Source organism: Phalaenopsis equestris, unplaced genomic scaffold (assembly GCF_001263595.1).
Source record: "Phalaenopsis equestris unplaced genomic scaffold, ASM126359v1 Scaffold000054, whole genome shotgun sequence".
Classification (NCBI taxonomy): Eukaryota; Viridiplantae; Streptophyta; class Magnoliopsida; order Asparagales; family Orchidaceae; genus Phalaenopsis; species Phalaenopsis equestris.
The window spans coordinates 694,431-711,994 of record NW_018164496.1 but is presented as its reverse complement, the minus strand read 5'-3'; the positions used below and the strand labels follow the sequence as shown (position 1 = coordinate 711,994).

Sequence of the window (17,564 nt, the reverse complement as noted above, 5' to 3'; positions counted from 1 at the left end):
GTAGTCTAAAGGTAGAACGAGAAATGGGAAGGCTGAAATTCATAGCTGAGGACTCATAAATGTAAGGGTACACAGTATGGTTGGTGTGTATCATACTAAAACTTGCCTAAGAGGTATCATTTGATATACGTTGATGGTCATCGCAAGGTATGATATATGTTTTTTTGCATATATTGTTCAACTGATGTTCATGGTATTTCAGTGCTGAATAATTTTTTCTAAAGAATAAAATAGGAAGTTCTGCATACATACCACTAAACTTCAATTTTTACATACAAGTCCTTTTTTTTGTACTGTTATGAAATGGTTTTTTGGTTCCAAACTATCAAATGTGTAGTCATTACAGTTCTGTTGCAAATAACACAACTGCGCAGTGATAGAATTGTCATTTATCCAGAATAAGCTGCAAATCAGTTGTTTTCCAAAAGCACAAACCAAACAACCAATCAACTTATCCAGATCAGGGCAGAATGGTCATTTATCCAGAAACAGTTGCAAATCATCTGTTTTTCAAACACACAAACCAAACAGTCAGCCAGCTTATCAGGATAAACTGCTGATCAACAACTTATCAGGATAAATTGCTCATCTGGATAAGCTGCAGCTGCCCCAAACAGACCCTAAGTTCCAGGTTGTTGATTCCATTGGGAATTGGTTCAATAAGCTGCAACTTCATCCTAGGGAGCAGTTTTTTTTTTTTGGTGGAGACTTATTCGAGATGTTCCCACCCGTATGTTGTTTGCGGATAACACCCACTACCCGTAAGCATTTGTTGAGCCAGAAAATAATACACGTTTTATTACTAATTGTCTTTTTTTCAAGGTAAAGGAAATGTTGAAAAGCAGAAGTATCTGAATTCCAGATTTCAACAATTTCGATGAAGACATTGATAAGCTAAGTAAGACACTGAAACGTGGGATTCCAAAAGTTCGATGTTTCTGCTATATTGTTCACTAAGGTTGGAAGGCTTGTAATGCTAAGGTTTACAGCTGAGCATATGGCACACCGACAATTATTGCACCTACCATTTTAGGACCTCTTACAAAAACACCACTTCTTAAAAGTTAACTCTCAACTCATGCAAATACATAGTTCCGAAAGGAAAACAAAATACACGCATCCAAGCTCATTAAAGTTCTATTGTTTTATTGGAGAGGAGGGTTATAAATGATACACTTTTTAGCCCATTAAAAACTAGAAAGTAAATCATACCTTAAGAAACAACCTGATGACGGCTTGAATAAATTCAAAGTTATTCTTGTAGGAAAGCTCATGAATGAAATAATCCAATAACAATCCAATTGACTCCAATTCTGGTTTTCGATCTAAGCTTTTATCATCATCTTCAATTATTTGAAGAACACGAAGCTCCATATCGAGGGTTGATGGTGGTAAACCCTTAATATATTCTGTGAAAGCTGAAACTGCAACAGAGTGAATGAATCCAAACAAGTTCAGCAAACTTACCAAAAGATGGAGAGATTGTGAATCACTATGGCAATAGTGAACTAATAAAACTAGAAAGGGAATTTACATATTTATCCCTCAATTCTTATGTATTTACATATCCAACACCTAAAATTTGCTTCTTTACATTTCTACCTGCCAAATCATTGATGGCATATAAAAAATATCACTGTTTTAACTTTAAAAAAGTGAAATATATTATTCATGCATAAGTAAGGTAGCATATATGTAAAGATTGAAATTTAGATGTTAGATAGGTTAATGCATAGGAATTGAGTGGCCTGTATGTAAATCTTATAATAAACAAGAAGGATGTTTATAGAATTTATAATAAGTCTTCGTGATAAAAGAAAGGAAAAGACATAGATGTAATGAAAAACAAATACAATAATATACTTCGTCACAATGTCTTTATTTATGGTAATCATAACTTGCAGGAAGATGCCAGACATTTGTAACATCAAAATCTACATTACTTAAAACAAACACTTCTTTGAAAGGCCAATGACAAATATGTCAAATTAAATAAATGTCTTCCTTGAAAAAATGCATCTATAAAGAAATTTAAAAACATCGAAAGGCTTATAGAGTTGAAAAAAAAAACCCTATGGACAAAAAAAAAATGCCACAAAAAGGTTACGGGCATTTACATAGCACGCAATGCTTACATATTTACATACCTCACACATAAACTTTCATATTTAGACACAACGCTCAAATCTTTAATATCACATCAATAATAGCACTATAATCAACGTTTAAAAATGAAATACACATTTTCATGCATAGTTTAAAGCAAAAAAGTGCATGCATGTAAATATGAAAGTTTAGATGTGAGATATGTAAATACATAAGAATTGTGTGCTATGTATGTGAATTTCCCAAAAAACTACCAAGATGGCACAAACAACATCCTCATTCTCAAACTTTAGAGAAGTAAAAAAATTAATGAACTGCCTATTTGCAATTTCAAATATGCACGTGCAACTGAAAAAGATTTCAAGAAGATTTAATATCACCTAAAACCTTGGGTTAAAAATAATGAAATCCATGTTTTTCCCTTCAGGGAAGTGAAATTGCTCCCAAAATGTTGAATACCACATAATGCAAGTAAAGATGTGACAATGCAAGGCATTTATAAAGAAAAGAAAACTATAAATACACTTTTAAAAAAATATTGATATGCTTACAATCTTTGGTATCTGCACAAGATTGCAATAACAGACAAAAAGGAGAAGATAGATCCAATTTTCTGATTTTTCTAGTTGGTTCTTCGACTTGAGTATCTTTTGCATCACCAATTTCAACTCCATTAGGCTGAAACAATATTTCTCCCGAAAGGGATGGTACAGACGGCAAGAAAAAGGGTGCATTTTCTGGCTTCTTTGGACGCTCGATTGGCTTGTTGCGGACCTGAAAGTTACTAAGAATTAAGTAGAAAAACAAAAATATTGTAAAAAAAACATGAAAGACCAAAACTTTGAGTGCATATAATTTCTAACAAATACGATCAAATGAAAACTAAGTCACAAAGTTACACATCGAGTAAAGTGTCAATATTGTCCCCTAACTATTTAGATGGGATCATTTTAGTCTCATAGTTCATAAAAGTGCTAGATTAGCCTCCAAACTGTTTTAAAAGAGGTTAAAACAGTCTACACGAGGAACTAATTCAGCAAATTAAAAGAGTATGTGGACTAATTGACACTTCTATAAACAATCAGAGTTATAACCCCTGCAAAAAGTCAATACTATTTTGACAGTTTTCTCGTTTCTTATTTAAAAAACACACCCAGAAATAAAATAAGTTACAAACCTTTATAATATCTAAATTAGTAAGACTTTGCCACTGGCTCTTTGGGAGCAAAGAAAGAGTTACAAGATCTGGTATTTGGTGATCAAAATGTGGTCCATAAAAATCTTTAATTATGTGATTTTGATTTCCAAAGTCACTATGGATTACTTCTCCTTTATCATCTCCTCCATCTTCATATCTTTGTTTTGAAGAAACAGATGGCATCTGAACATTTCTAACTTGTTTCCCACTTGCATAGGAATCAACATCCAACGATCCAGAGAACAATACCTGATTAACCCTACATAAAAGAGCAATTAAAATCTCTTCTAAATGAAAAGGCTTGAACAACTATATGATCATTCATGTAAGACTCGTTATTCAGAAAATTGAAAAAAACTTGAACAAAAATTATAAAAACACGACATCAAAATGAAAAAACATGAACATTAATTAAAAGTTTATGCGTGTTCATGAACATATTTGTTTGTTACTGAACAGATAGTTCTCTTATAAATAGATAAAATAGTTATTTAATGATAACTTAATTGCCTGTTTGATTACACCTATCATTTTCCTCGTCTCACAAACTTCAAAATATGTGAATATTGCTAGTGGTATAAAATTGAAAATTTGTCTCAAACTATAAATGTATAATTAAAAGCTAAACTAATTTTTTATTAGCATTCAGGATTTGCAAAAAATTAGAAATAATGTAAAGTAAATATGTGAATTGATGAAAATTTATGATGCATTCAGGGTAGTAATCTGGTTACATAATTAAATCATTAACAACTTATATACAGTTAGTTAGGCTTGATTATGGCTCATACTCAATAAGAAACTAGTCAATAGGATTGAGCAAGATTTTAGAACGAGTCATATTCAAGCTTAACTCTAACTAATATAAAAAATAAGAGGCATTTACATACATAACATCCAGTTCCTATGTATTTACATATTTAACACCTAAACTTCACCTTTTACAAGTATACCACCCAAATCTTTCATATCACACCAAAAATACTGCCATTTGAAATTTTAAAAGTGAAATACACCTTTTCATGAACAGGTAGAGTGGCCTGAATGTAAAATCGAAGCTTAGGTGATGGATATTTAAATACATAAGAATGAGTGGTTAAATCTTCCAAAAATAAAATAGTGAGCTTGAAAAAAATAGTCCTTAGCCTGATTCAGCACTTTTACAACCAAAAGTTTTGCCCTCATTACAAACTAACTAAAAATGATATGTTATTGTCACTAACTATTGTCTATTGTCACTAAACTAATTTAACAAAGCAAACAAATGAAAAAAAAATAAATGGCATTTACATACACACCACACAAATTTTATGAATATACATATCTAACATATAAACAATCATATTTACATGCATACCACTAAAATCTTTAACACAACATCAAAAATGCCACCTCGTTATCTTTTGAAAAGTGAAATACACATCTTCATGCATAAATTTATGACACCAATGTGTTATAAGTGTAAATATCAAACTTTGGGTGTAAATACATAAATGTGTGGTGTGTATGTAAATTTCCCTAAAAATAATTACCAAAGGTAAACGCCATTTTGATCAACATGAGAAGTTGCCAACATGTCCATAGAAGGAGACAGAGAAATTGCTGTTATAGATACATCTACAGACAGAGCATCAATCTGTCTAGCCAAGATGACATCCCAAATTCTAAGAGTTCCATCCATGCTAGAGGATAAAAGCCATTTTCCGTCATCACTGAAACACAAGTCAGTAATGCGGTCTGTGTGTCCTTCGAACTCGCGAACCATTAGAAGCGACATAACATCAAACACACGTAGAACCATGTCATCCGCTACAGTTGCTAGAAGACCTGCAAAATTGTAAGGACGAATTTAACAAAGGACTAAAACGCCAAAATAGTCTCCCTACTGTTTATATAGTCCTTTTAGTCCTAGAGTTTATAGAAGTGTCAAAGTAGTCCACAAACTTTAAATTGGGGATTAAATAGACCTCTGTGGGGATTTTTTGACTCATATTAAAAGAGGGACAGGACTAAATTGGTATATTTATAAAATCTGGGACTAAAATGAACTCGTGCAAACAGTCTAAAGGACTATTTTGATAATTTTCTGTTAAAAAAAAAAAATTTTTCCAATAGGGATCTATCTGGTTATCATGCTTGACTAGAAATGAAGTAATCATGCTCAATTATATTTCCCGACTAGAGTTTATGGGAAGCACTTCTATTTTTCAAACTTCTTTAAGAGAGTTACTCGAATCCATGACATTCTTATAACAATCAGCATAAGAGTGATAAAAAAGAACTGGAAGATTGAAACACAAACGAAGGTTTCGGAGTGCATGTAAATAACATGCCCAAAAGTGCGGAGGTTGATGCATTACCGTTTGTTCTTTGGTACACCATCTTTGTAACAGATCGACCAACCTCCCACCTCGATTTTACTTTACACCCTTTGAAATCCCATACCTACATGTTTAGTAATAGCATACAATGACGATAATTAGGATAAAAATTCATAATGAATATAGTAATTGCACATTAATTCAGTTAAAACAAAGGCATACCTGCACTTAGAAAGCATTTAAAACAAGGGGCATTTACGTATGTACCACCCAATTCTTATGTAATGAAATATCTAACACATAATATTTGCTTTTTACACTTATGCCACCCAAATCTTTCATAACAAATAAAAAATACCACTATTTTAAATTTTCAAAATACCAATAATCAATAGAATAGTGCCCCAGATATAATACTCGAAAAATAATAGGAAATTTTCAAAAAATTGCAGGACATGCCAAGACCAATATCGACAAGCAGCTTTTGTATTTGAAAGGTGTTTAACTTTATTTTGTACATTCAACAATTAGTTCTTGAGACAATATCAACATTCTTTCCTAGGAAATAAATTTAGTGTTCAGAATCAATTCAAATTATTTACTTATATGGAAATTTACATATCTAGCACACAATTCTTATGTATTTACATATATGATGTACCACACCTAAACTTCCAAATTTACATATGTAGGCACTTTGGCATTTTAACCCTATGCATGAAATGTGTATTTCACTTTTAAAAAATGGTAATAGTGCAATTTATGATGTGATAATAAAAATTTGAGTTCTATGTGTGTAAATATGAAAGTTTGGGTGTGAGATAGGAAATACATAAGACTTGTGAGCTATGCATGTAATGCCCATTACTACTGATAAAAAAAAGTGACTTATGGAAAGATAAACACCTTAATGTCGCCACGATAACCTGCACTTATCATTATAGAGTTTGTAGAATCACAGGCAACTCCAACCACTTCCGCATCATGAGCACAGCACTTCGATTCAGAAGTATCCACATAAACTCCTCTGCTGATTCCGGATTGAAGGTTAAATCTTTCAATCCATCCACCCTCAGTTCCCACAACAGCAAAATTACCACAAGCACTTATAGCACAACTCTGTCGACAAAAAAGAAAGATTTTTACAGAATTAGCTCTAACAAAATTTCAAAAAAATCACCCAAAATAAACCCATGTTTTCTCCACTGCTTTTGCAATGCACTCAACTCTTTTATTTAGTTAATTAAGTCATTGCACAACGTAAAATTAATAAATTATCATATGGTTGCCTATATATGAGATAAATGAGCACAGTATGCCCAATTTAAAATTAGGGGCATTTACATACATACCGCCCAATTTAAAATGTATTTACATATCTAACACCTAAATTTCAATTTTTATATTCATACCAACATATTTCATATCACATAAAAAATAACACTATCTTAACTTCTAAAAAGTGAAATACACCATTTCATGCATTGGTAAGGTGGAATGTATGTAAAAATTGAAGTTTAGGTGTTAGATATGTAAATACATAAGAATTCTGTGGTATGTAAGAAAATCTTCCTAAAATTAATCAGGTTGTTTCCAACATCTAAAGAGGGTAGAATACAGTTCTGCCTATTAACTACATGACTATCACATACCTTAATTGGTGTCTGATTCTTTGCAGAAGGTGATAAAATGTGCTCTCCAATTACAAAGTTTTGTAGACGCCATACATATGCCTTTGGGGTATCCATGTGGCAAGTTACAACATTGCACCAGTCACGCTCACGAATCTCAGCTGAGAATGTTTTATAACACAGATAATCAAAGGAGACAATTTACATGATATGATAATTGTTATTATTACATGACAATATTATATGTAAGAACAAATGAAAGATTTACATACATACAATTCAATTACTATGAATTTACATATCAAACACCAAAATTTCAATTTTTACAAACATACCGCCTTACTTAAGCATGAAAATTTGTCTTTTACTTTTTAAAATTTAAAATGGTGGTATTTTTTACGTGATATGAAGGAATTGGGCGGTATAAATGTAAAAAAACAAAGTTTAGTGTTAGGAGTGAATACATAGGAATTGGGTGGTATGTATAGAAGCCCCAAAAAATAAATACTAAGAAGAATCAACTTAGAAAGAAGTGTAGCATTTAATCATCTGCATGGATGTATTGTAGTCCTTATAAAATCAGCAATAGCGAAAAAAATATATTTGTAATTTCACAATGGATCACAATGGGGATCTTTGGTGCACAGTAAAACTTTTTGCAGCAAAAAGAAAACTCATTGAAATGTAATCAATTAGAGTGAACATGAAGGGGACTGCTTGTAAGGTATTTTATGTTTTAACCGTATCTTTTTGCTTCAATGAAATATTTGTCAAGCTTAACTACAAAAATTTCTTTACTTCACACAAACAAAACACAAGAAACGAAACAAGAACAAACTCGATGAATAAAAATTAGATTAGAGAAAAGTGTCAAAATAGTCCCCTGACTCTTTGAAGGAGCTCTTTTAATCCCAAAGTTTAAACTGTCAATTTAGTCCACAAATCTTTTAATATGGGGTGAAATAATCGCCAATAAGAACTATTTTAACAGACAATAAAATAATCAAATTTGTTGCATGACCACCAACTATAATTCAATTTAACTACTAAAAATTATGTCAAAGCCACGTACGAGTTTGGTTGCAAGCTAAACATAGCAATGACATTGAGTTGTTATTTGTTGATAGATGTGTTAGCATAGAAGAAGAGCCAAGTTTAATTGATGGCCGTGTCAAAGCTAGCCTTGGATTAATTGATGAGCTAGTTATCATGAGAGCTCACAAAGGTTAAGTATTTGACAGCTTTTTATCTTTACAATATATTTGACCAAGGATTTAAGCCGTACTGGTGCAGACTGGCCACATCTGTTCTTGAAATTCAAAATAGTTCATTCATATGTTAAATGTAAGATCGATAAGTCCAAGCTTTGGTTGAACCCTACCTCTTTCCAAAGCAATTTGAATAAGTTTCATGCAATTCAAGGGAGTGATTCCACCTTCCATGCAAATTTTGGTTGGCCCTCCTCTTTCTAAGTCAACTTGAGGAAGCTCTTCACAAGTCAAAAGGAGTGGCTCCATTTAGTTTGGAATTAATTGAATGCTTTGTTATTTCTAGTATATTTGAGTCTGAAACTCATTTTTGATGGGATTACACTGAATTTTCAATCTATAGATGTGGCTATTATAATTCATCGATTATTATTCCCTAGAAAAATTTAGAGATCACTCATTGCAGTGGATGGCTTGGTAGCTTCCTCGATCAAATTTTTTTTAGCATGGAATACCTGCCCTCTGTCCCAGTATATAATCTAAAACCATAAGCCTACTACATCTCAATCTTCCACTCTTTCCATCACAAAACCTAAACTCTAATTCCCACGACATTGGGCCTCCATTCTATCATCTTGCATACCAAAATCCTAGATCACATAAATCGATCTCTAACCTTCATTATGGCCAATCTAAAGCCAGCCTAAAATGCTGACCAATGCCTTTTTTAATCCCCTTAGACTCTTCCCAATTCCATTAAAAAAACGTTACACCTTATCGGCCACCATCCTATTCCCTAAGAAAAGTGCAAACCAACAACACCTAAGGATTTTAATACCAACCAAACACAGTTTACCTCCATCACTTTCATACTGAAAAAAAAAACTGTCGGTAGGTCGAGTTTAATTGTCATGAATCTCGGTTGGTTCTTAAATTCATGGAAAGACTTGATATTAAGTTCTCTTTGATGAGCATGTTTGCTTTGAGTCAACCCCACTAACTGTATGAATTAATAGGCTTACTACCATGAGATCTTATCAATTAGTGACTAGATCCAAAGAAACACCCAGAGGAGGGTTGGTGATGTAGGACCAAAAACGGGACTTTCAACTCAAGAGTATGGAGAATGCACATAACCAAAATTACTAATTCAAATGTGAGAAAAGCCTAAAGATTGGTATTATAGATTTGATGAAGAGGCTTATCAACGTAGTGACTCTCTGAGACCCATGGATGAATTAGGAATAATAATATTTAGACTTATGCCCCTGACCTTATATCCCTTGTCATTTGGTTTGACAGAATTTGTATTTGAATTAAGGCCCGTAGGAATTATGTTGCTTTGGTCCTCCAAAGGGCATTTCAATAAATTATTTCTTGGGAGAATAGTATAATCTTCTCGATAAGAGATCTATTAGACCCTTGGAACAAGTTTTGGGTTTAGTTTTACATCATTGTGCTTTCAAAGCACTGAAATAGTTATGATATTGATACTCAGGAGTTATCAATGGTAATACAGAATTCAATATAGCATTTTATCTTAGTTAAACTAATTTGGATTATTAATCTCCTCAAAATGGTTTTCAATGAATTTTCATGAATATCGATGCATTGATGCAATTTATGTACTGTTTTTATGAAAATGCAATCTGATAATGAGCATTTACAGTCTTTTACACACTACAAATATTTTGATGCATCACCGACTTTATGAAGCAACTTTAAATACCTAACACATTAGAATGCTTCCTCAAGCAGCTTGTATAAGCCCTTCTTGTCAATGACCTTCATGTTGAAGCCAACAGCAATTTCCTTTGTTTTTAAAAACTTTTTAAAGAATTTCTAATTTTTTTCTCCTCCAAAAAAAAAACATAAATGAGATGCATGCTATAATTTGGCACATTTGTTCCATACTTTTCTAGTGGAACCCTAGCTATAAACAAGAGTGCAAGTATTAAATGAACTCAAACTTACCTTAGAACAACTTAAGTTACATGAAGTTCAACTCAAACCTTCGGTTTGATGAACGGAGAAGTTTAATCAGTTCAGCTATTTGGCTTAGTGAACCAAGAAACTTAATTTGACAGTAAGTTTATTGAATCAGCAGAATTTATTAGCTTAAATGTTAGAGATTGTTGATCTAATATGGTACCATGGCCCTAGGCTTATGAGTCAAGTGCAAAGGGCGTCAATTTAGCCTTTGGGCTTGTTCAACTACCAAGAAGATGCTAATTAAATTGTCATATATTTCAACTATGCCACTGGCACCTTATGCCAAGCAATGCTCAATAACAACGGTACAATAGTGTACATAACAAGTAATTTAATATTCCTAAAATTCCATTTATCAATGGTTAGGCTAAAAAGGTAAATTGGGCAACCTAGCACAATGTTGAGTGAAATGCCCCTTCACACAGAAATACAAGAAATGTAATTTCTTCATTGATTCAAGAGAAAAGTGTCAAAATAGTCCCCTGACCAATTACATGAAGCTATTTTAGTCCCAAAGTATATAAAAATGACAAATTAGTTCCCAAAATACCCATAGAGAACAACTTTCGCCCCCATTAAAAAACTTTGGTGAAAAAATTGACTTTTTTATAGACTCAGAGAATAAAATAACCAGGGACCATTTTGACATTTTTCTCGTTGATTCGACATCCACCAAAAATATACTATGAAAAATGCATTGTGATTGTGAATTGTTCCAATAATCCAAGCGATCAGATGACAGCTCACTAATGTATTAGCCAAGCAAATAAATAACAATAGTTCTCCAAGTAGGGATAGAAGTTGAATTAAATTATTTAAATTTAAGAACAAGTATTTAGATGAAAGTCCATACCACAGTCAAATGCAATGACGGGCTTCAATTTGATTTCTTCTTCCTGAGAGGAGAATCAAATAGTCATGGTTAGCTTATTTTGAGGGATGGATATGGTACAAATTAATAAAGGAAGATTTACTTACATACCACTCAATTCATATGTTTTTACTTATCTGAGAACTAAACTTTAATTTTTACATATGCAATCTTGCCTATGGATGAAAAGATGTAATTCACTTTTTAAAGTTAAAATAGTGGTATTTTTTATGTCATATAAAAGATTTGGGTGGTAGAAATGTAAAAAAGTAAAGTTTGCGTGTTAGATATGTAAATACATAGGAATTCGGTAGTATGTACGAAAAGCCCTTTTAATAAATGATATCAAGAAAGGGAATATGCAAATAATGATAAGCGATGTAACTCGTAATCTTTCGCACACCTTTAACCTGAGCTTTTTGGCTCGTTTAGTGACATGGCGCTGAGAAAGCTCTCTGCTTTGTTGGTCCTGTTCATCAACACGAGATTAACCACCACACACATAATGACAGTTTGAATTAACTTTGAAAGAGCAAGTTGGTTAAACATCATGCGTTATGTAGAATAAAAATTCATCACTGTTACAATTAGAAAATAATAAAATATTATTCATTTAGTTTTTCTACAATTATTAATTATAATATTTGTAAGCATATTTTTAGAATATTATTATTGCTATAAATAACAATCCTGCCCAATAATAAAAAAGGATCACTGAACTACTGGAGGATCTTCAACTGTAAGCATGAAGTTAAGAAAACAAAATAAAATAAAAACTGTCTAAGGGAAGTTTAGCTAAGTATGTTAACCCATGAACCTAAAAGGCTCATTAGTAATTTAATGATAACAAATTAACTTTAATGACAAATAATGCTTTCCTATGTTATTATGCAGGACAATCAAAATGGGGTAACCATAAGCATCAAGAAGCTTGAAGAACAAACACATGGATGATCAAATCAAGATAAGGACACTTGCATACATACCACCCCATTCCTATATATTTTCATATTTAACACCTAAATTTTACCTTTTACAATTATACCACTCCAAACTTCCATATCACATAAAAAAGTACATTATTTTAACATTCAAAAAGTGAAATACACCTTTTCATGCATAGGTAAGGTGACATACAAATAAAAATTGAAGTTTGGATGTTAGATATGTAAATACATAAAAATTAAGTGGTACGCATGTAAATTTTTCATCAAGCTAATTCCAAGTTTCAATTCCAAGCTTAAATTAGCTGCGTGCATAAAGAAAGAATAAACAAAAAGGCATAACTTAAGATAGTTGTTTTGATAACTTCTTAACTGTATTTATATTTCAACTTTTTGAGTTCGTCAAAAAAGGGTTAATTAATGAAAATCAATCATTTTAACATAATTTGAATAATTTATAAGAGGCATAGAGTTGTCTATTTCTATGGAACAATTGTTATATATTGTCAACATGACCAGTTTCTTCCAAAAAAACCTTCTTTTTAAAAGCATTTGATATTTTAAACCAAAATTTTTTAACATGCCTCAAAATATTATTTATTACACTGGCATAAGTAAATGAACATAATAGCCAATTCTAGAACTCTAGCAGCATATGGCATATTCTAGGAACTTGTGGCAATATGCAATTGTATTTTAGCATGTTAACGTTAATACTTTGCTCCATATGTACTCATCATCCAAATTAAAAATGAATGGATTAGAAAAAAAGAATTGATACTTCTACCATTTCATTGAGCCCTCTTCTCCACTCTCTTCTTCCCTATTGCACATTGCGTATCTATTTCTGCTATTTTAAGGGGCCAAACTTCAAATCAAGTCAAATCCACAAATCAAACACGGATCAAGAGTCTGCTTGACAAACATTAGGCTTTCCTCGTTCTCAAGATGTAAGTCCCACTATTGGACCCTCCAATGCGATAAACCCTAACCAAATTAACAACATAAAGCCAAAAATCAAACCCCCACCAAAAGAAAAAAAATAATCAATTGGGTAATCTTACCTGGTAAGGTAATGCTGTATCGCCCACCTTTTGGCGTTTATCTACTTAAAAATTGCAAGTAACACTTGTGGGATTTCCATTGGAGATATAAACGTCAACACAATCACTCTAGGTATATTCAAAATAAATAAAATCATTAAATTATGCCTAGTGCTTAATTCTTTCAATGAATGTAAGCAACCCAAGATAAAATTGAACTAATTTGAATGTTAACAAAGCCCATCAATCTGAAACGGACACGGGACTTTCAGGACTGACAAAGGGGCGAAATGAGTGGCTCTTAGGCGCGGGTTCCCAAAGAGAGTTGAATCATGTGGTTCAACAATTGTTGGTCCAGCAAGAAGGCTAGACTGGCCGCCCAGCCTATCGAGCAGAAATGGACGCTCCTACCGCTCCTTTTTTCTCCAATTTTGATTCTTGCCTTCTTGGTCACCGCCAACCCCTCCCTTCATTTTCTAGTGATTGTCCATGGGGGGAACTGAAAGCATTGTGCAGACCCTACAAAATGACCCGATTATTTCATAAGCTCTGATCGTCGATGAGTCATCACCCACTTGGAACCGTGAAAGACTCGCTCTTTTCCCTGTAGCTTAGCGAGAGTTTTGAAGGCAATGGGACGATTATTATTGGGCATCCCCCAAGATATAATTAACCAAAGAGATATGTTCCTTTGAGAGTGTTCTTGAATCAAGATAAATAAAAATTTGGTTCTCTGGTTACTTGGGTAGATTATTTAGATATTCTTTCGTGGATATCTGTTTCAAGTTATCACGATCCAATTCTATTTGGACTTACACCCTTGACCTATCGCACGATGTTTACTTCACATAAGCTTTTAAGGTTCTTTATAAATTTGTCTGCCTAGTCCCCATCGTAATCCCCTCTTTTATGATCCCTCATCTTCTCTGAATCGTTCCTACAAATTAAATAAGAGAATTCTTTGAAAAGGGAATTTTAAGGCGATGATTAGACAGGTTGACGACTCCAACTTTACAAAAAGAACTAAAACATGCCTGAAGAGTCATGTCTTTTACCGAGCAGGGCGTCGTGGAGGAAGTCAACAACGAGAAGAAAGCTGAGGAACAAGGTGAGATGTATCACTTGCCACCATATGAAGGAGCACTTTTGGTTTGACGGATCCTACGGGTTGAGGATACGAGGGATCTACAGTGGCTTCCCAACAATATCTTCTACACTCGTTGCATGGTGAACGGAAAAGTATGCAGTCTCATCATCGATGGGAAAGCATAAAGAATGTAGCATCCACGCAGATAGAGAAAAGTTGGGTCTCGTGACTCAGAAACATTCACAGTCGTATTCACTGACGTGGCTAAAGAAGGAGAATCTGGACACCATAGACCGGAGATGTTTGGTGAAGTTTTCGATTGGGAGTGGGCTGAGAATCAGGTGTGGAGTGACATGGTCCCCATAGATGACTGTCACATTTTGTTCGGGAGACTGTGTTAATTCAACCGTAGAAGTCTGCACGATGGATTCAGAAGCACCTACGCCTTCACCAAATAGGAAAGTACATCATCCTACTTCCTTCGATAGAGCCCGAGAACACAGGAGTCCTTGCCAGTCGAGCCGCATCTGTGGGACTAGTTTTGGTGAGGACATTGATGATAGATTTGAGAAACCAGTTACAGACAAGCACAAGCACGACAGAGAACAATTCAAAATATCAGGGTCGATACCTTGCCACCAGTGTCACCCCCATATAGAAAGGTTCATGTTACTCTCACTTCAGATCTGATTAACTCGATCATGGATGACCTTGGAAATATTCAGTGACGGAGGAGAGACATGCAATTCAGTTCAGTAGTGGACTCACAAAAAATTGGACATATGTGGATGTTTGCTCGCAAGTGCATGAAGATCCTCAGGGGTTTAGGGGTACGGTGCAGTCGTCGATGGAATCCAGGAGCTTCGGGGACTGCAGTTAAAGAGGCCTCAACATCTGGAAAGATAATAGCTCCATCAGCAACAACAACAAACAAGTAGAAGCTTCAACAAATTAGGTTGAAGCTCGCTCAACACCAAGAGTAGCGTAAGGCTCTCAACACTGATGTGGGGCTTGCAGACAACGACAAAGGGGTAAAACGCAGGGCTTTTAGGCGCGGGACCCCAAAAAGAGATGAACCGTGAGGTTCAGCATCATGTCGGTCCAGTTCGGAGGCTGGGCCAACCGCCCAAACTATCGAACAAAAATGGGCGCTTCTGGCGCTCCTACCACTCCTTTTTTTCTCTTATTCTAATTCTTGCCTTCTTGGTCACCGCTAAACCCTACTTCCTTTTATGGTTGTCACCCAAGGGGACCTTCCCTTCCTAGTTTATATATTAGCTATCATACATGTGTGTGTGTTAAATTAGGGTTATATTTTTGTGAGTTTCATTTGAGAGTTATGTATAAGTCTTTAGTTTCCCTTGCGAGCGCTATATCCGACGACAGGTGGTGTTCCAATTGTATCCTAGTCTGAGGTGGTGATGTATACTCTCGGATTTCCTCCTTAACTCTTCCCCCTTCTCTCCACTTAGTCAGCCACCCCTATCCCTTCCTGTTGGTCGGCCGCCCCTTTTCTTGCAGCAAAACCCTGTTGTCTTGCAGCCGCCACCATGCACTCTCCCAACCTTTTAAATCCTACCGCCAGCCAATCTCCTCCCCTCCTTTGCCTTGTCGCATGTTTTCTTGCAACTCTACCTGTTGTCCAGCCTCTAACAGTCACCCCGCCACTGTCTTGTAGTGCCATAACCTCGTTGCACCTTTCCAAGCTGCTACCGCCACTTCCCCTTCCCCTTATAACTGCTACCTCCACTATGACAACCCTCTCACAGGCGCCATTGCAGCCTTTGGATTTTCTTATCCGGCCCTAACTGAAGATTAGTATCTATTGCAATTTCTTTTAGTTGAGTCTTGTTTGTAACACTAATCAATTGCTTAATAAAGCTTGTTTCCATTCCCACTGTGCATGAATTAGTACTACGGTTAGGGCCTGCGGCCAAAAAGTTAAAAAGGATACATGACAAACCTGGCGCACAGAAAAAAGTCGGAAAGCACGATCCTGCCCTGCGGATAGAATGCACCTCCCTTTTCTGTAAAACCTGAAAGTTCACAAAGCCATTAATCTTATATTTTATAACTTAATACACAAAAAAATGTGAGAAGTTACAAGTTATTAATATCTAAATTAATAAAATTTCCGGATGAATTTCAAATCGTCCAATAATTAAAGAACATGTTGTTGCAAATCATTTTACACCATTATTTGTTATTGTCCAGAAAATGGAGTAATAAATCTGATTTATTAGTGGATTAAATAAAATCATAAATCAATATAAGCACAATGAAAACCCTAATTATAATTGATCTGATAGCTTATTCTGATGAATCATCTTGTTAGTGCTTCACTTTAAAGAGTATAAAATGATACCGGGATTCAACCCAACACCAATGGAAAGCAAATATGATATCAGAGTTAATCCAAAAGCCCACGATGTAATAATACTTTAATTGCTGAAATTAAAAGGGTTACAAACACAACACTTAAAAACAAGAAACATGACAACACGACACCACTCTAGAGAGTAGGTCGGCGAGGTGGTGCTGCGGTTGTGGGAAGCGAAGGCAAGGGAGTGGTGTAAGATGGATCGACAGCAAGCAAGTGGTTGGAGGGATAGGTTGAGCGGGTGGATGGAGGGGAGCTTGTGGATGAAGTTGGTGACTGCCGGGTAGGGCTGCAGTATGGAGTGCTGCAGGCAGAAGGGAGGGTTGCATCTTGTTGGTGGGCTGAGGTAGGAACTGTTGTAGGGAGGCTGGCAGTGGAAAAGGAAGGTGCAGTTGGGAGGGCCTGGCAACGGGAGGTTAAGAGGAGTTATGGCAGCCTGCAAGAAGGCTCTACTAAGGAGTTACCAAGGGATGACGGGTTGGAGTGGTGGCTGAAAGCAGGTCGCTGTTGGAAAAGATAACCGGAGGAATGCCAGAGCAGCAGCAGCTAACAGGAAAAGGAAAGATACACACCACCGAAGAACGAGTTATAATCGGAGCACCTTCTCGTCGTCAGATACATCCCTAGAAGAGAAAAGAGAGATGCCGACAGTTGTTCTGACAGAAAACTCTGCAAAATCTGAACCCTAAAAAAAAGAACGAATTTATAACAGGGGATAACTAGGAGGGGGAAATCCCTTCCCTTGGGGCATCCTAACCCAAGTAGGGTCAGACCCCTTAAGTC

At 34.9% G+C, this 17,564-nt stretch overlaps 1 protein-coding gene across 1 annotated transcript in view; it reads right to left on the bottom strand.

The window, feature by feature from the left end:
• Nucleotides 1-17,564, bottom strand: part of LOC110019211 (U3 small nucleolar RNA-associated protein 21 homolog) — a 41,944-nt gene that overhangs the window by 5,160 nt on the left and 19,220 nt on the right. The window contains exons 8-17 of the mRNA XM_020716794.1: nucleotides 16,365-16,437; nucleotides 11,731-11,796; nucleotides 11,310-11,352; nucleotides 7,278-7,417; nucleotides 6,532-6,744; nucleotides 5,665-5,749; nucleotides 4,837-5,131; nucleotides 3,284-3,563; nucleotides 2,658-2,880; nucleotides 1,213-1,424 (exon numbers count right to left, since the gene is read on the bottom strand). Coding sequence (XP_020572453.1) covers nucleotides 1,213-1,424; nucleotides 2,658-2,880; nucleotides 3,284-3,563; nucleotides 4,837-5,131; nucleotides 5,665-5,749; nucleotides 6,532-6,744; nucleotides 7,278-7,417; nucleotides 11,310-11,352; nucleotides 11,731-11,796; nucleotides 16,365-16,437 — 1,630 coding nt within the window. The remainder of the gene's footprint in view (nucleotides 1-1,212; nucleotides 1,425-2,657; nucleotides 2,881-3,283; nucleotides 3,564-4,836; nucleotides 5,132-5,664; nucleotides 5,750-6,531; nucleotides 6,745-7,277; nucleotides 7,418-11,309; nucleotides 11,353-11,730; nucleotides 11,797-16,364; nucleotides 16,438-17,564) is intronic.